The sequence below is a fragment of the Archocentrus centrarchus genome, chromosome 15, assembly GCF_007364275.1.
Source record: "Archocentrus centrarchus isolate MPI-CPG fArcCen1 chromosome 15, fArcCen1, whole genome shotgun sequence".
Lineage (NCBI taxonomy): Eukaryota > Metazoa > Chordata > Actinopteri > Cichliformes > Cichlidae > Archocentrus > Archocentrus centrarchus.
Window position 1 is genome coordinate 10,564,396 of NC_044360.1, and position 20,390 is coordinate 10,584,785.

Sequence of the window (20,390 nt, forward strand, 5' to 3'; positions counted from 1 at the left end):
ATGTAATGAGAGATTTGAGGATGCTTCAGTCTGCTCCAGTTTTTTTTTTTTTGTGTGTGTGTGTGTGTGTGTGTGTGTGTGTTTGGTTAACCTCCCCCCACTCCTTCTGGTCCACGCTAAACCAGCCTGGCACAGACTGATTTTTTTTTTGTATCACTGAGCTGTTCCACTATTCCTCTAATCCTGTTACTCTATCGGCTTCTAGTTAACGTGATTCCCCCCTCAGTCCAATATTGCAGGCAAACAGACATACATACATGCTCTGAAAAAGGCCATTGTGTGCTCTTGGGACTGTCACAAATGCAAACACACAGTCTAGCTGGACATCACCCCCCTCAACACAAAGAAAGCAAATAAACTGAGCTGGAGACATTAGGATGATTTAAGCTATTGAGTCAACTTAACATAGCATGTTTAGTGCGTGGACTGTTAAAGTGTCTGTTCATGGTACACTGAAACTATATACAATAAACAATAAAACACTTTTATGTTATTGCTTGAAATGAAGATGCAAAAATGAAGCAAGTAGAAACTTGACACTTTCAAACTATATCAAACATGGTTGGAATTAGCTGTTTTTAGTGACGGCCACACTTGGCCATGCAGGTATCTTTAACCCTACAACATTAACATCGGGTGATTTTTACCCATGTTAAAGTGAAAGTGATAGTGTTACTAAAACTCATGTTTGTGTTCTAGGGATAATGAAGTTATCTGTATCTTACAAGTAAAACAAAATACACAAACTTGTAGTGGATAGTATGTAAACTGATCTTCTGCTTCATGTGTATTAACACATAGTAATAACTACTAATAAAGTGTATTTGTACAGCAGTTACCAAGTGCAAATAGCAAAAACACCTTTTACAAACCAAAGCCAGAACTACACAAAGTTTACTCTTATATGTGGAAATCACCTGGCTTTCTTACAACTGTGTTTTGAAATTATAACACTGCCATTTGTACACGTACACCACTTTGTGTATAACTGAAAAAAAAAGACTGTTTGACTTTGATCTCTGAAAGTGTAAAGTAAGGAAACATTTCAAAGCCTCCTACCTGAAGTGGAGCTGTCGTGCTTTTTCGTGGATGTCTTGCTTTCCTGTTTGAAGGAATTCTCATCATCTGCATCCCCATCCCCCCACCAAGATGGCTGCCCGTACAGGGGGGTCCCACGAGGCAGTGCTGTAATATCCCCTGGGACAGATGTATGCACCAACACAATTTAACAAAGCCTTGCAGTAAGTACACATGTTACTCTGTGACTTTACGTACTCAGGTAGTCTCTAGATAAACAATTAACTGAATCATGCTGCACCAAAATGAACCCAGCTGCTCCTTGTGTATGTGTGTGTTTGTGCTTTAATTCCCCCTGGTTGGGTCTTGCAACACTGACCTATTTTCAGAACTTTAGCCAGCTTGGAGGGACACACGTAAACACTCAATGTTTTGCCCCCTCTATGTATCAGTGACAAATGGTGGAAATAAAAGACTTTCCATTTGCCTCTCAGTTCCCATCGAACTACTGTATAACACAAGGGACTACCCTCCAGTGGTAACTTCTAAACTGAACAAGGAAGTGGGAGGAGACATTATTGAGAGAGATAAATGACACCCAACAAAGGGGTTTCAGGCAAATTTAAATCTGCGGTGTTATATCTCAGATCACTGTGTCAGAGGACACCTCATCCAGTGTTAACTTCTTTCTACACTTTCCTCATCTTGCACCTTTTTCTCCTTTTAAGTATTCTTCATCCTGAGATGTGTAAGTTTAATCACAATATATACAGATAATTATAGATCCTCAGTGCCAAACTGCTTGCAGTCAGTAGGGTTGTTCTATATAAAAAAAACCACTGAACATATGTTTACTGTGAGCTATAATATGTGGGTGAGGTCTGATACTGCAGCAGTAACACTGCAGCATTGCATCCTCAGAATCACAGCATGAGCGTCATTTAAAAACTGAGTGGAAGATCGGGAGACATGCAACACGTACACACAATGTATATTGTTGCTTGTTTAGGTCCAAATGTATGGGTGTGGGTGTCTGTGTATCTTACTGCAATTTACAGACAGTAGAACTGGGATTTTGGGTTTGCATTATTCAGAATCTCTGACCCTATTAATGCTTAATCTGTGTGTAAACCAAAGCCCTGTATGGCCTTGTTTTAACATCTGGAGATTAACCAGGAACAGTGCTAGCACCCCAGAGTGGCCACTGATGTCACTTATTAGGGACACCCTCAGACCTAAGCTGCCTTCATGGAGTGCAGCAATTTTTCCTGTGACCATGTCCACCCCCTGCTGGCCTGAAATAGAACCCCACCACAGTTAAATTACACAATATTCTTATTTAAAAAAAACATTTCCTTCAAGGAGAGATCCACCCACATGGATAAAAAAAAAATGTTATTCATGTAACTTTCAATTCTGTGTGTTGCCCAAATAAACCCACTAAACCATGACCTGTCTATGAAGCCAAAATGTGAACATGAAGCCTGCTCTCTTGGGGTTATAGAAAGTGACAAATTTAGAGATTTAGAGAATATGAGTATAGAGAATATTAGTATACTAATTATTAAATCTTTGTACTGCTTTGTTGTCATTTTAGTCCCAGGACTATTTCTGGATTGCTACCAATTTAAAACTGAAATGAAAACATCTTTATTTATATGAGAAAATGGTAACAAAATCAATTTTTACTTTAGTCTTGTCGCTTACCTCCTATCCTCTCCTCGGCTTTGTGAGCGTCCACGGGTTTAGCAGACAACTCTTTGGAGGAAGTTACTCTATCTGTGGCTCTGCTCTCCCCTGATTTCGTGTGGCTGGGGGATCTTTGTGTCTTTGTTGGGGTCTTAGTGGGAGATTTGCTTGTGGTTGTGGTGCTAGTGGTTTCGCCAGTGGATGGCTTCTTGCTGAGCTGGAGGCCACTGGTGAACTTTTCATGCTAAAGGGAGCAGAGGAAATGGATAAATAGATTGAACAGCCATGCAAGTAGTAAAATACAACTGTGAAAGGTGAGCATGTTAGGATGCAGTTTCTCACCTTTAGAGCCTCCTCAGGCACAGTGAGTTCTCCTCTAACCACCGTAAACAGGTTGGTATGTGAGACAGAGGTTAAGGAAATATGGGCCACAATAGCACAACTATGACACTGATGCAGCAGTGGATTCTACAACATCTATAGATCACAATACAAGTTTGGCACCTTGGTGAGAATTAAAAATTTTCCTTAACATGTTTTTGGAATCATTAACCCACAGATTAGTGAAGGATATCATATCCAAACCTTAGCTTGTCCTCCAACTTCAGAGTGATATACATCTGCTCCTGAATGCGGACATCGTTTACAAAAGTCTGCAGAGAGACGGTACAAAAACCAAGGCAATTATTTACAGGAATGGTCAGAGTAAAATATTTGTTAAAAATATGCACTGTAGTACATTAAAAATAAATAAACAGCTATGATAAATCACCAAAGTTCACAACAGTGACAGCTTGCTTGATCTAACCAACAATCCAAAATCTAAAGATATTCTGGTTAATAATATTCAGTACTAGACAAACAGGAGCTGCATAGCTTCACATTTATAAAATAAGCTGAAAACAGATGATGTTCAGCATTTTTGCATGAACAAATAAATCATTCGGCTGCTCACAGCCCTAGCTGGATAAGCGGTTAAGAAAACTAATGGATGGATAAAATGTTTAGCAAAATAGCTCCAGATTAATTTTCTCATCAAAAAATAATCAACTTAACATTAAAGCTCAAATCTGAACAGTTTCAGGATTACGGCGTTATGATAAACCAATATCACAGATTTAAACTGTGATATTAAACTTGGATATAGTCAACAGTATACAGGAACTACAGTTGGTCTGGATAGTCTGGACTAAGTTCCTAAGCAAATACAATCCTGTATTTCTTTGTTTTGTTTGCAGTTTTCCAGTTCTCTCCTTCTCGTATTTCCACACAACCCTTTCACCCTTCTTTCTGCTGCACAGCTCTGAGAAAGATCAGGTTACAATGGACTGCAAATGAAAATCTATCACACTTGCACCGCTGTTGTAATAAAACATTCCTGTCTTCTCTCTAGTGAGATGAAATCCAAATATTTCAACAACACCGCTATGAAATGGCTTCAGTAGGGCAGCAAATGGTGTCACTGTCCAAACGCAGCTTTTTTGACTGTGGCAAACCTTAATATATCCACTGACTCAGCAGGAGAAACTTCCTCTAAATCCAGTCAAAGAAGCTGGATTGTTAATGACACAGCAGGAAGCGGCTCTGACTCTGGCTTCCTGTCTGAGAGCTGGAGAGGATGTGAGGGGTATTGTACATATGTGTCTAATCTGGTGGGCTGTGACTGAGTACGAATCATTACACATGACTAACGCCATGTGATAACTGTGTGTAACCAGGCTTTACTGATTCAAAGAGAGAAACCAAGAATTACAAAGAAGAGTATAAATGTGTTCCCCATGGTTATGATAAATACTAAATGTTACCATATTACCACAATTAAAGTGTCTATAGTGAGGTATTTTGTGATGAATATACTGCTCTGTTTTAACCAGCTTAATCTATTTCAACTTGGGTAATATTTCACTTTATATTACCCTGAATATGCAAATAATTTTGCGAGTCTCTCCACACATCCTCCATCTTGCACAGAAAAACCTCCCACATCTACAATAAACTTATTAAAATGTCATTTAACTTGTTCTGAATTTCCATTCCTGCAATGTGAAAATTAGACTTTTCTCAAATTTATAATGCTTAGTCTTCATTTCCTCTTTTACAATAGCTTTCTTCCTGCCTGTATGTATTCCATGTAAGCAAACATCACAGCAGCAGAAACCACTGACAGCTTCATTGTGTTCCCCATTGTCTTTAGAGAGAGTCAATTAAATCAATGAAGATCAGAAAACAGGTCACAAACATGTGTTTTATTGACTCTGAGATTCATGTTTAAATCACAGAGTTTGCCCTTAAGTAGCAATTTGCATAATTGTGTTTACATTCAAATCAACCCAAGCTTTGATATCAATCTTCATTGACAAGGCGATTGATTAAAGAAGTCCCCATTTCCTTCTAAAATTAACCCAATCTCTAACCTTCAGAACCTCATCTCTCCTTACTTTTACCTTGGCTGTATTGAATGTTTTGTTTCTCTGTATCTGTTGGTTTCTCTATATTTCTCTCTATCCTTTCATTATCTTACCCTCCACATCTGATATCCATCCTCACTTCCCTTTCCTGGTGCTTTTTGTCTCTGGACCCTCATTCTTTCTAGTCCTTTTATCTTGATCCTCAACCCTCTCTTTAGCATCTTTTGCTCTTTGTACTCACCCCATTCAGGCTGCCCAGATCCTTAACCTTGTGTTCATCAGTCCCAGGCTCATAGTTGATGACTGCATGCTGCTTATCCACGCTGCGGGACTTCAAACAAAAAACATACACAAACATGAAACATCCACAAGTGGTAACAGTTGTGAACTTAATGTGATTATTGACATCTGGTCATCAGAATAATGTGTCACTGTCGGCTTTACTCTCTGTGTACTGTGGTACCTCAGCAAAGATTTTCTTCACATTAAACATAGAAGAGTAACGGTTTCTTACATAAATCATTAGAGGGCTGCATGTAAGTGAATTGGAACAAACTACACAACGTTAAGCCTTTGTGGCATTATCAGAATCCGTGATAATGAATGTCAAGTGTGTAACGCTGATGGTAAATATGAGAGATACTGCATAACATCTACTGTCATATCAACTTGAAGAATATCAGCAGGTATTTCAATGTCTCTGACAGTGCTCTCTTCATGCATTTGTGCTCAGTGACACACACACACACACACACACACACACACCACAAACACAACAGCAAACAAAGGAAAACAGTGGAACAATAAAAGACTGGAATGCATTTTAAATTTCGTTGTGCAACTTCTGTGTACAATGACAATAAAGATTCTGATTCTGATTCTGATTCTGATAAAATATTGATTTTAAGCAGCCTTCTCAGCTGTTTAAAGGATGAATAGTTTCCAGTAAAAACACTGCGACCTTCTGAATGTTTAAAAAAAAGATGGCAAGAGCCTCAGATAGAAATATGCTGTGGAATCTGGCAAATATGTCTCTTATTAGGTAAGTAATTTCTCACTGATTAGCTCATCTGGGAGTAACCACACTTCTGTTGCCAACCTTCAACCTCTCCAATGCTGACAAATACAGAGGTTATATCTGGTAAATATGTGAACATGCAAAAACTCAAGCCCATCTAAGACATTTCTTACAAATGTTTATGAGTTGTGGAACAACAGAGCCCCTTAGCCTGACTTGTAAAATGCAAACTTTTAACAATGTGGTGTCAGATGTCACAGAAAAGAGGACCCAAGTGCAAGGCTCAGGCAACAGAAAGTGACCATTTCGTGACTGATCAAAGAATCCAAAACAATACACAAAGACAGGTAACAACAGGACTATACTCACAGAGGTGATTGGTGATGAAACACAGGTGAGAACGAGATGCAGGTGGAAACAATCAAACATAGGTGAAACTAATGAGTTCAATCACAAGGGAGGGAAACTAAAAACTAATAGATACCTTTGGGACCATGACAAATTGAACTAATAATGAATAGAAATAATCATAAAAGGAATTTTAAAAAATGAAGCAAGACAGACAATAATCACTTTATTCCACTGAAATCAGCCAATGCTGATACTAGAAGCTGAATCTGATATTCAGTTCTCATATGATTTTCCTATAACCCAATCTCTCCTTGGTTAAAAAAAAAAAAAAAAACATACTTGTGCTGAATCAAAAATGTTAAGATAAGGCTGAAGTAAAGCCAAGGGAAGCAACTTCAGAAGGCCAACTGTGAAAGAGATTACTTTAGTGAGATTAGGCTAGATCAAACGGGATAGAGACCAGCTGAGCTGCTCATTGTACCTCACACTGCAGGAGAGAGGACTCATGCTGCCATACTCTGCCGACCAACAGAACTTATGCAGAGCCAAGTAACTGAAAACGAAGTCTCAGCAAACTAAGTGAAAACTATTTTTTCAAAATAAGCAAATAGCCTACTTAAAATTTTTACAAAGTAAATATGTAGGGGTTAGCACAGACACAAACACACACTAAATATGAATTAAGCTACGAGGCAAAGAATAGAATTCTTAAAGACAGATATCAACTGCCTTTAAATGTTTAATTCTATTTATTTCAACCCAAAGGAAAAAAAAAAATTGTAGTAGTCAAACTAATATCATAAAGATCACATTCCTGTATTCACTGCACTCCTCTGTTTGATAAGAAAATAAAGCAAGCTGATTCGGATCATTATCCATATACACACCATATGTGTATGACTGATGAGAAAAACAAGCTCATTCTTCAAGATGACAACAAAACATTTACGCAGACCACTCAAACAACTGTGTGATAATTCTCTGTCATATATTCACTTGAAGTTTGATATTCTATCTGTGAGTGTGCATTGGTGTTTTATTTGGTGCATGACACAAGCAGGCTTAAGCCATGTGATGATGCCTTGGCTGGTTAAAACAGTCACATGGAGGGGTAACTGCTTTACAAGTGCTGTCCAAACACACAAATAATGTCTGTAACTTGGAATAGTTCCCTTATCTTTCTCTGGTTCCGAAGATATCACAAAGATAGAATTACAAGAACACAAACACACACGCACACAAAAAACCCCACACAGAACCTGAAGACATGCAGGTCATCAAAATCACATTAAAAAAGCGTTTGAGGAAAAGAAAGAGATCTTTTACAACTCTACATGCTTCAGCAAGCAACTTATATTAGTTAGCCACTGGAGGCTGTGAGAGGAAACTAATAGAAACTAACAGACTGAAAAGGTGTGATATGATCAATACTGTCAGAACAGCAAGCACTTTACAAGTTTTATGGATGCAAACACATTAGTGAGGTGTAAAAGAGTTTGTTTTAATATATTTTTTAAAATTTTCAATTAGAAGGTATGAGTAGTCATCATAAACTTTCCATAAAAAGCTATATATTTTACAAAAATCAATCTCAACTTCAAACTTAGTGGCAAAAATGAGCTTCCGCCAAAGGGTGGCTGCCCTCTCCTTTAGAGACAGGGTGAGGAGTGCAGTCATTCAGGAGGGGCTCAGAGTAGAACCACTGCTCCTCCACATTTGAAAGGAGCCAGTTGAGGTGGTTCAAGCATCTGACTGGGATGCCTACTGGGCAGCTCTTGTGTGAGCTGTTCCAGGCGTGTCCTACTGGGAGGAGGCCCGGGGCAGACCCAGGAACGCTGGAGAGATTATATCGCTTAGCTAGCCTGGGAACGCCTCTGTGTCCTCAGTGTTTTAAGTACATATTGCTTACACTCCTTTGTGTTTTACAAATCAGCATCAGCATTTGTAAATCTACATGATATAGTATGTGATCAATGGAAACCTATGAATTATAAAAGCTAGGTTATAGCATGCTGACTTTTTTAGGCAGAGATGTTCTCAGTTAAACGGCTATAAATTATCATTCAAGATGCTAGTAATCAGCTAAGAAGTTCAATTTCTTCCCTAATGTAGTCAATAAAGCCAATTTCTCAAGTAATAAAAAGTCTTGTGCTCTATATTAAAAAAAAATAAATTACTCTTTTCCAATTCAACCTATTAAACCCATAAATAGGTTGTATTTTAAACACCTCTGAAGTCTGGATTTGATAATATGCAACATAGGGAACATTTTTCATTTTGCTAACAACAATTGCATACAGAAAAACAGGTTTTCAGTGATGGATAAAAGCTTTGTACAGAAAACAGAAACTGAAAGCAGACAGAAGTGTATGTGTGATGCATAGCGTAAACAGTGAACAGAAAATGTCTGCTGGCTCAGGATCAGTGAGTCCTAACGAAATGCATTTTTGACAGTCATACTTTCTGACAGGCGCTGGTGGCAGTAAAAAGTTCTCTGAAAATGTAATGTCATAACTGAGAGTGCTGCAGCCATAGAGGAATACTCTATCCACAACAACACACCCAGTCAGATAAGATCTAACTCAAGAGGTATCTGCCCCAATTTCTATTATTAGTTCAGTGACCAGAGGTACACATGACCATGCACATGGTCTCTCTGGATGCATGCACAGCTGCAGCGACACACCAACATGCAGACATATAAACAACCCCTGCTACTTTAAGAGCAACCGAATGAGCAATGAGGGCTCATTTTGTTGCATCCAGTACAGCTATGAAACAGCTATGAGTACAGCTATCTCATTGTCCTATGAAACAGGTCAATGTTAATTCAGCAGCTTACTCATAAAACTGAGTGGAATTTCTAGGTATGGCTACAACTGCATGTACAGCAGTTTTTATAAAATATTAACAGTAAAATCAAGCAGGATGTTGTACTTTATTGAAGCTGCTTTCAACGGAAAAAGAGGTGTGTCAAGCGTCTTCACCTGTAGCATGAGCTCGCAGTCATCCCGGCCAACAAAGATCATTTCCCGCGGGAGTCGGTGGCGAGTTCCACCGCTGCTCACCAGAAACCAGGACGTCACACTCATCGTTGTAACTTGCTGCAGCCCCTCGTGCACACCTCCTGACAAGAAACAAGCACAAGTTCAAGTAATCTGTGATTTAGAGACCACAGTTTAGATGTGGTTGAATCCACTGCGGTAAAATTTCCACAGGCGCAAAAATATTTATATGGAATCAAAAATCAAAGGTTACAAATATAATCCTGGCATTTTTCCTCATAATCCAGAGTCAATCTTCAAAAAAGGAGTTCTCAGAAGTCTTACACTTTAAATGAATGTTGATACAAAATAAAATAATGACAAATGATAAAATAAAAAAGTGTAATAACAAAGAATGAATTAATGTTTGTTACCATAAACTGTGGCACTAAAGACCACTGATCAAGGTTTAACTTGTCAGTGCATCACTGCATTCAAAAGTATTAAAAAAAAGAAAAACATGACTAATTATTAATGCACCAGAAATCTGAATAAATACAAAAGTAACTTATAAATTCAATGAATTATGTTGCTGAACTCTATTACCCACCTCTGCTCCAGGTAGCTCACTGCAGACTACTGACCACTGACAGCACAGCACAGCTACGCCATCCTGAAAAAAGATGAAGAAACAAAGTTTTTTTCCCCCCTTCTTTTTCATTTATTCTCACAGATGCAGGCCATTATAGATTTGTTTTGTGTCATCATGGCATAATTAGTAAATCCATATGAAATAAAATAAAATGAAGACAGCAGAGAGTCACTGAAAAAACACAACTCTTTCTATCAAGTCATTTAGTTTTGCTGGTAGGGGGAATGAGGTTGAGTGGGCGGTGTTGCAATATGATGCCTCTGTCTACGCCTGGAAATTAACACTGGGCCAGCCAGTAAGATACATCCTCTCTCTCTCTCTCTCTTTCTGCCTGCCTTGATCACTGCCAGATGTTAGAGGAGGAAGTGATGTAGAGTTGTTGGCTGGCCAGCCCATCAGGACATTTATTTTCCCTCCTCCCTCCTCCCCTTGCTCTCCTTCAAATGAGTTGGAAAGGAGGTCAAAGCCAGCCACTCTTACTTTCTAACTGCCCAAGCCTGGAAGAACAACATTAAGCAGATCTAACCAATGGGTTGCTGACCTGGCTACAGTGCATGCTAGAAATTTGGTTTGAGTGACTGCTGCTGTCTGAATTAGTAACAGGATGTAAAAAAAATGTCACTGAAAGCACTTTTAAACAAAACTTTAACTGTTTGACTACTGTTGCATCAGCTATGAAATAATAACTGATGCATTTGGTTGCACCTTAAGTTCCTATGAGGTTTGGACAGTTCTAACACATTTCATTAGTATTTATTTCAAAATTAAAAATAGGTCTCCAAGCTTCTGATATTAACTTGAAGTGGCACTGAAATAACACAATCTCTCTGCCTTATGCAGAAAGTGCCAAGAAAAGCCCATCAGAGTGGGAATTAAAGATTATTTAGCTAAGCTCTTGCTCACTTGACCTCTTAAGCACTTAGTATACCAACTCAATAATCTCTTGGGTAAAGTTTTAATCAACCGCACACCTCAGTTCTTGCATGACACTGTTTGGAATATGACTATATCAGCAGCTGTCTCTGGTGTAAAACAGATCAGCTATCATCCCAGTAACCACTCTGAATATCTGACAGCTTTACATGCTGAGTGAAAGATTTAACAGGAAATTTTAGAAACTTGGAAGGTACTGTACAAGTGATCTGCTGCAACAAGCTCCTATAGAGAGAAGCACTTTTCAAGATGTCATTTTTTGCTTTGACGGTGTTGTAAGTGAAGAGCAACGTAAAATATGTGTCACTGGCTATAGTGGTTACATCCACAATTCATATGAAATTATCAGAACAAAAATAAGTAGTAAGCCCCAACCACATATAAAGTGATTTGCACAGGTTGTGCAGATCACTTCCATTTGTAGTTGCATCAGTCACTTGCCACAAAGTTGCAAAGAGTTTCACTCGGGACCCATCCACTTTGCATTGCTAAGGGTTATTTCTTAGTTTGATAGGCCCATCTTAACAGTAAAGTTAACACAAAACTAAACCAATTTAAAATTTCCTGTCTGCAAAATATATGTTATAATAATATAACTAAATCCAGCAAACCAGCAAATGACAATGTCATGCTTACATTGCATGTCACTTGGCTAACAGGTGACACCTTTTGTGTTCTCAACCCATGGTTGCACTGTAGGTACATGGCAACAATATGTGGCAGATATTACAGATAATAAACAGAGATGGTGTTTGGATGCACCACTAGAGCAACCAAACACAGCAACAGAGTTGCCACTGCACAATTATTTGTGGTTTCCTACTCGACTGTAACTAAAGCATCACAGAGCTGCCTGTCTCAATAACCACTGCACACTCACATCAGAATGTAAGCCTAATGAGAATGTGGTTAAACAGCCTGGATAGGATCCATACCAGCCTCCTTTATGGTGCCATTAAAAAAAAATCGTCTCACTATTACACATGAAAGAAGTGGCACAGATGGAGGAATGCAGTGGTGGGTCTGAAGAACAACAGGAAAGCAATACTATCAGCTCTACATGTGCTTCTTACAGTCTTGAGATTAAAAAGGGTGAGTGCATCTAAATTACAAAAATATCCCAATTAGAAAATGTAAAGTGAATGTCTTTGTGTTTTGGACTGTTAGTCTGACATATCGTGCAATTTTAAGACATCATGTGGGAAATTCAAGATGCACTAATGCTATTTTTTTACACCTTCTATATAGCAACAAATGCGATCATCTGTAATGCGCAGCAGGAAGCAGTACAAAAATATTTCAGTGTTTACATACTTAAACACACTGTTAAAAGTCATATTTCACATCTCCAGTCCACGTTTTCAGCAACATTTTTGCTGGAGCTAATAGGGAGGAATAGTGACTCATGGGTTTCAGCAGGAATTTCCCAACCCCCGACCTGCACTTATACTATCTCCCACACACAGTCAAACACACACACATGCACACACACAAGGACTGAAAGAGCAGGATTATTCTAAGATGACTGTGAATTCTTTGTATGGAGGAGATGGCAGTGGAGATACAGGAAGCATGTGCAGCACTTCTTGTTGAGGACACTCATTTTTGCATCCACAGAGGATAATTAGGTAATTTTTTTGACAGACTAGTATGAATTTAAAAAAACATTTGTGTGGCTGCTCACTGACCTTTGAAAGAAAATGAAATTCACTGTTAGGAGGAGACTAATCTTAAATGCTAGGAAGGGGGCAGATTTGAAGCTATTGAGAATTGTTATTTTTCATTATAAAGGCATTACAAAATTAAAAATCAAATCTGATTTACTGCTCTTGCTCTGCAGAAACTTATAAACGCAACCTTGTGTCCTTTCAACAATTCAAACCTTTTCCTTCCACAAAAAATAGCCAATCATAAACGCTGGCTGAAGGCAGCAGGAAGTGGGGTCAATGAGCAGCAGTTTATTTACTGTCATCACCTAATGTGTTTTTTTTTTTTTTGCTATACTGGCCTGCTGCTCTCCGCATAGCATCTGGCTTGAGTGTGTGTGTGAGTCCCAGGATGATGCAACAACTGGGTAACCATTAGAAAACACTCATCTCAACTTTCCAGATGTCGCATCAACTGCCACAACCATGACAGCTGACTTGCACCACATCACACACCGTGATAGCTTACACATACATGACGGACACACTGAAGTAGCAGACAGTAGGAGGGAGAGGACGAGGGGGGAAGAGACGGGACGAGCACAGAGCGACAACTCATTCTCTCGTCACACTCATTTCCACATGGTCTTATGATAAGAGCCAAAGTTATTACTTATAAGGGCGTGGTTGCATGCCTGCATTGTAAAATCTCAGTTCAGCTACATTCAAGCCTGACAGCAGCTAAATAAAATATGAAATAAAAACAAGTAATAGATGCCGTAACATTTTGCTACTTATACACTGAGAAATCAAAGGAGTAATTAAACTAAAAACCTTTCAGGCACTTGTTGCTCTGATTTTTCATGTCCGGTTGGTCTGGCAGACATGAGGCAATGCATCTAATGTTTACAACAGCAAAAGCTTATTGTCTGAGTATAAATAGCACTCAGCAGTTACAGTAGCTTCAGCACTTACAGGCCCTTTGGCTAAACAGACAAAGAAAACAGCAGTAGGTATATTAAATTAAACTCTGGTCACTCTGACTGATATTGTAAGCAATACTGTAGCTTCACAAAGAGAGAAAAGACAGGACTGTATGTAGTGTTTTGGAGCACCTTGGAGGTATAAAACCGATAAAGTATATTGACATACAAGACAAACAGCAAAGCAGCAGCCTATTCCCTCAATAATACCAATAGAAGGTCAGTGAGGGCTTTCAGATCAATGTCAATAAATAATAGGCCAGGGACGCTGAATCGGTCTTGCAAGCTTAGTGATGCTTTTGTGCAAGAAATCCTACAGACCCTGAGGGGTGTAAAAAACAAAGTGGGGAACAGATTCAGGAGGAGACGATAACCTCTGGACAGACAGACAAAGGCGTTTCTATCCCCCAATGGCTTAGTCTACTTTATACGTACAGACATGAAAGTGTGCAGTGAAGGACTACAATCTATTGTTCTTCTTTAAACAAGACAAAAGGAGGATCCAAGCTGTTCCTATATGATTTTTAAAACAAGATAACTAAAATAAAATGACTGCACAGCATTTTGTTTCATGATAACGCTCTTATTTTGTCCTGCAGCAAAACACCCTTCCCTTCCAAATTCACTCCCTGCCAGGCTATGGCATGTTTAGTGCATGTTTTCGATTTAAATTATAATAAAATTACAAAGAAATCCACTTATAAAAGGACTTTGTTTTTCAAACTCTATGCAAAATTGAATTAAATAGTTGCAATCTCAATACTGACCAAAATAATTATGAAAATAATTGACTCAAAATAATGAAGCAGCCCTATACACCAGATTATAGTGTGTTACACAAATATACTCACACAAATCTTAAGATATTTGTAATGCAACATTTTAATACACAGATATAACACCACTGTCAAACATGCTTAGTCTATGTGTAATATGTGAAAAATGAAGACATCTGTGTCATAGCCAAAACACAAAGGAGCATGGCGGATCCAGAGATGATATTCTGTGATAATTTATTCCTTTTGACATGAAGCTGGCCTGCTTTACCTCCTAATAAAGGAAGAATATCCAGCAAAGGCCAAAAAACAGACCTCCTCAAATCAAATAATGCCAGATTCTAAATAGTATATTTTGACATCCACGATAAGCATGCGTGTACTTTGGGTTTATCATCACAGAGAAGCTGAATGTACTCTGGCAGTGTGTATCCCAGCCAAAGATGCTCTTCCAACATCCAAACCCTGCTTAGACAGCAGGAGCCAAAAAAGGGCTGAGCCAAATGAGAATCTTTTTGACACACGCACACACACACACACATATACATGCAATGTAAACAAGTGTTTATTATGCTCTTTAATCTCAAACGGAATTATATATCTGACAACAATATCACGTTAGTATGTAAGACCTGCATTTCTTCTTAATATTTGACTTAAATGGGTCATGCTTAAATCTTCAGTCACTATATTTTCTAATCTGGATTTTTTCAGGGTGAGGCTAAACATTCTACTTTTACTCTTTTTAACAAAATAAGGAAACAGTTTATGTTACTGAACTCCACATTATGAACAGACCACAAATTCTGCACACACAGTTTAAAATGTATTAGAGGCTGGACCCATGCTTTCTTAAATAAACAATTAAATATTAATATAAATACTTTGTGACAGTAAATAACTCATCCTATGGATGTACTCCAACTCCTCTGTCCTGGCCTGCTGTTAGCGAGCTCAGTGAAGAAGCACATAAACCAGCTCTCCACCAGCTGGTTCTGGTTAGAGTGGCCAGCTTGCAGCAGATCTCCAGAGTTGAAGGAGGTGCTACCATCATGGTGAAGTTAAAGTGCATTTGACTCTGTGATAAAAGACTGACTGGAGAGGCAGCCAGATGATGCTAGGAGAATAACTGGTCAGTCTGCTGGTAGGAAAGCACAAGGCAATGCTATCTTGTTAGCAGTGTAATCACTGTCAAACCCAGACAAGGCAACCATCCATTAGTAAATCAATCACCTCATTCTCCTACATGAATATATAATCATAAGATACTAAAATGAATTGCCATATGTACTTGGCTGGCCTTTAATATGAAGCAGCAACCTACTACAAGTGCAAAGAACTGCCACTTTTCTAGTGGCTGCTTGAGGCTGGCTCCAAAAGCAAGTCAATCACCACGTTATGACTCCCCTCTTAAAATGTATTCTACTGAACAATAGATGTCACCACTCAGACAAAACTTCCACATCAGCACTGGTATAGTAGGAGAAGAAATTAAAACTGGAATCAAAAAAATTGCAGGGTTCGAGTTTTTTTTTGTTTTTCAAAGTTTTGCCCAGAATGTCGTATCTTTTCAAACTTCTGGAACATCTCCCTCTGAATAATATGTGAATCTCTGAGTGTCTATATTGATGTATCAGTAAAATGGTGGTAAAAACCAACATGATTATATACTCAGGAACTGTCAACTATAAAGCCATGCACAATGAGCGAAACGCTTTATATGTCCATGGGGCGTTAAGGGAGTGGCCACTGACAGGTGTCCTGACAGAGAGATGTAGCTGATGGGTGTCTTTTTCACCTCCCCTGACTGAAGTCACTGAACTGGACCTCTCGACTATGTTTGTGCTTTTGGTGCCTTTCGCTCTAATTGCTAGCATTAGCTGATAACCTAGAACTACCTGGCAGTCTATCTGGCTTCAAAAAACTAGCATGGCATAAGCCAAACATTAATGTTGAGGATTCAAAATGTGCAACCCAAAACCAATGGCTATGTACATCTTTGTGTCTGTGGTTAATATAAGTAAAGTCTGTGTGTGGGTAAAAACTGGACTTCATTTTTACACAACTTACCTGTGTTTAAAAAAAAAAAAAAAGACCATACCCACATTAATCTAAAGTGACAGAATCAAAGCACCATGGAACGATATAATAAATCATATGGTGTCAGTATAAGTCAGCAGAAACTTGGGTGCCCTTGTGCATCTATGGCTTTATGTGTAGTTGATGTGGCTTTTACATGCACCATGTGGGTGAAAGGAAAACTGTCCAATGCAGCAGAAGAGACCATATGGTGCAGAAAAGCAGCCACACACACCACATGAACAGTTGCAGAGAGGAACAAACAAGCATCCTGACTGCTTCATCATTATTACCAAAGATAACCCACCACACTGTGGCCTTAAGACTTAAACCCACCACATACTCAGTGACGTTTGTGTTCAACATGATCTATAGACCTACATATGGAAATTTACCCTTCATGGATGTGCAGAACAGGGTTAATGGGAAAAAACAAAACAAAACAGAGAGTATTATTCTTGTGGAGTGTAAGGAGGAACATCAGCACTCTGGGCAATCCTTACAGTGATATGGGCTTACTGAAAAACAGATTATTAATAATCCAAGAGAGTTAATGAAGCACATGTCCTACAGCATCATCTTTTTCAGTGCATGTGACTCATTCCCTGGAGCATGTGTACACTACATTTTTCAGAAACAAAGCCTGGAGGCAGCTTTCTAATAGGGATTAAGAGGAGAAGAGTATGTGGTAAATGAATACACAAATGTGAATTAACACAACATGTACAACATACAAACTCAATTTACTTTTAAAAAATATTGCATTCGGTATTAGGTATACCTTAGGTCTGATGAGTGCTCTAATGGCCCTGCATGGCCCCTGCTGAGCAGATAATGACTGACCCATGGCCCTTTAACAGGAACATTAGTATTTGGCCAACCCTGCCACTTTGATTATGGTGCCAACATTTATGCTGGCTGCGGCAATAGCCTCAGTAGCAGATAAAAATAGTTAACTCCAGAGGAAAAAAACATAAATGTTAGCATAACAGGACAATCAGGAGTTGGCAGAGGGAAGGATGAGAATAGAAAATGTCCAAAATATAAGATTGATATCTAAAGTGGAAAGACGCACAAAATGAAGGAAACTCGGAGGGGAGTAAGTTCCACCCCAAAACAGATGTTTCATTTCTCATTTTGAGGTTAGATGGCCTAATTTTTTTTTTTTTTTAAATCAGGCACACCCCTTCCATAACAAGGGAGAGGCTGATGATTTTATATATAAATCACACCATGCTTGTTTGGGGGTATTTTTTTTTCTGCTCTACTGTGCTGTCTCTCCTAATTTCTAACTACACACTTCTCTATTCACCACCCTTGTTTCTCTCTCTGACACCGCACACAAGCAAGCGCGTCACCAGGCAAGGCTATGTGACTATCATAACCCTTTTAACATTTCTATTCTGGCAGATTACAGAACTGAGATTCACTGCTTTTCTTAGCCACAGGCTCCCAGTTACAAAACTATTAAAAACAACTTAAATAAAATGGAATACAATCAGATATTAAGTTCCAGGCTAGGTTGTTTTCTGTCACAAATAACACTTCCGAGCCACTGAAGTAAAATGAACTCACTTCCTAAACTTCCTACTATACACAATGGCCGTAGGCAGTCTGAACAACAGTCTCCAAAAATGTCCCCAACTAGAAACTATAACTGAAAATATTACTGAAGGATACATTATATGTGTACAATTGTGTTCTTTGACCAGCAGGTTGTCACAAGAGTTAGAATGCTGGGAAAGAATATCACTCAGAACAAATGGAATAAACGTGCCAGAGGGTGAAAAACAGGATTTCAATTGGTATGTTAACTTATAGCAGTGCTAGCTAGATAGTGTTAGCTGGTCAAACAGCAGTGCAAGAACCGTCTAGATTTTTTTTTCCTTAGGAAAAATAAAAAAAGAAAAGTTTAACAAATTTCTGCAAGGTTGTCTATGTTATCCTTCACTGTCTGTGTAAATGGACATGTACGTAGTCAGGCTGGGCTGTAGTCTAGCTTCAGTCAGTGTTGCTGCTTCCTCTCTGAGAGAGCAGCAACCGTCCTGTGACACTGACACAGTTTTTAAAAATGCAACCGCCAGTGGAGCCAACAAGCCTGTCGGCAACCACATTTGCGGGGAGAACACAGGAAGGAGGCAGGAAAAAAAAAGGAGAAAAAGGAAAAAAAGCTGGATTGGATGGTATTATCTGCACATTCTTATGGCTCAAACTCAAGAAATTTGAATTCTTACAGCTGAAGGGAGGAGACTAGCAAGACACACTGATGTGAAACACGTAGCTCTCCAAGAACATCTAAATGGGTTATAAACCCTGACCAAAGCTGCAAGTGACTTTCACTGATACATTTGAGTCTACAAGATGAAATTAAGGGACATAATACAGCTGATTAAATGCTGCTGTGAATAGAAACGCTAGTTCTAAATGTTTTGTACAGTTGTGTAACTTTCATTGATATGCATCTGCCTCTATCATTTGGACTAAATTCGTAACAATAATTAGACAATAATTACACCATTCTTGCATAGATTTGTAGCATCAAGTATCATTTGCTTAGGAACAACCTATGAGAGTGCTGATTTCAAGTTATCATATTTCATTTAAAATACAACATTTGTTGCTATTTTCAAAAGTTTGCAGCTAATGTAATGATGACAGGAAAAAAAAATCAAATTCAACACAAAGAGAGCGGATGCATGCAGGCCAGCTACATCTGCCCCACGAAAACAAAGCCTCCACACAGAAGAAGAGGAGGGGGGTCCGACATCGGAAAACACTCGGCAGCTGCCTTACTTAGTGCAAAACCTGCCCATAAAATCTACCTCTTAGACAGTACAGACAAAAAGATTACCCAGATTCTAGCATGTTTCCAGTAAGATAAACAAAGCGGCCAGTGTGACCGACCTTCATTGATGTGCATCTTGCCTGATTAGCCTATGTGCGGATACAGAAGGATGCAACTAATGGATAAAATCAGGTCAATAGTAAACAATAGTATTGATCCGGAGTAGCGCACTATGTGGCCGGTGTTTTTACAGGGGCAGCAAAGTGGCTACAGTCTGTGTGGCTTACAAAGGTGGAGCAGGGTATGCTTGTCATGTTGCTGCTGACAATAGTAGCCATCCCGTTAGCCCAGAGGGAGTCAGACTAGTCTGTTTAGTCGTTAGAGGCGCAGCAGGATATTTGTTTCCCAAATTTTACCTTTCAAATTTACAAATTTAATGATTTTAAAATTTGGGGGGAATTTTGTATGAGCTCACTGAAAGGCGAAACTGACATCAGTAGATAAAAAGCAAAACCGACTCTTTCTATTTTTTTTGTCTGCCGCAAACTTCACGTGAGTAACGGTCAACCATCTAGCCAAAACCATTTTACAGGCTGTCTATTGTACACTGTTCGCTAAGAAAAAAACAAGTACTCCACACTTACCCTTTCCTTAAAGCTGTTTATTGCTCTGAGTGCGTGTGGGGAGCCCAGCCCTGCCGTTGCTGCAGTTGAATCTGGCTCTATGCGGTGGCCTTCTCTCCCTCCGTTGCTCAGCAATAGGCTACTGACTCCCTGCAAAACAGCGGCGAGCGGACCAACATCCTGAGAGAGGCGTCAATGCAGCAGACAGGCCAATCACTGCTTCCGGTAAGACGCTCCAGAATAAAAGTTAGAGTGAAAACAGGATGCTCAGATTTGCGGGTTGAGTCTTCTGTCAGAATTGAAGTAAGGCTGTCACGGTAAATTGTGGAAGGTTGTTTCCGCCACAACAAGGAAGATTTTTTTTTTTTTTTTTTTGCCTGCCATTAATTAAAATTTCAGATTGTTGATAGCTCAAAAATTCAAGTTTTTCTCAATTTCGAGTTAGT

The 20,390-nt window shown here is 39.0% G+C and overlaps 1 protein-coding gene across 2 annotated transcripts in view; it reads right to left on the bottom strand.

Moving 5' to 3' along the window:
• Positions 1-20,133, bottom strand: part of cep170aa (centrosomal protein 170Aa) — a 39,747-nt gene extending 19,614 nt beyond the window's left edge. For both annotated transcript variants that reach the window (XM_030747751.1, XM_030747750.1), the window contains exons 1-8: positions 19,966-20,133; positions 10,078-10,140; positions 9,471-9,610; positions 5,356-5,445; positions 3,281-3,359; positions 3,049-3,107; positions 2,725-2,950; positions 1,060-1,197 (exon numbers count right to left, since the gene is read on the bottom strand). In XM_030747751.1, coding sequence (XP_030603611.1) covers positions 1,060-1,197; positions 2,725-2,950; positions 3,049-3,107; positions 3,281-3,359; positions 5,356-5,445; positions 9,471-9,575 — 697 coding nt within the window. In that variant the 5' untranslated portion in view covers positions 9,576-9,610; positions 10,078-10,140; positions 19,966-20,133. The remainder of the gene's footprint in view (positions 1-1,059; positions 1,198-2,724; positions 2,951-3,048; positions 3,108-3,280; positions 3,360-5,355; positions 5,446-9,470; positions 9,611-10,077; positions 10,141-19,965) is intronic.
• Between the last annotated feature and the right edge of the window lie 257 nt (positions 20,134-20,390).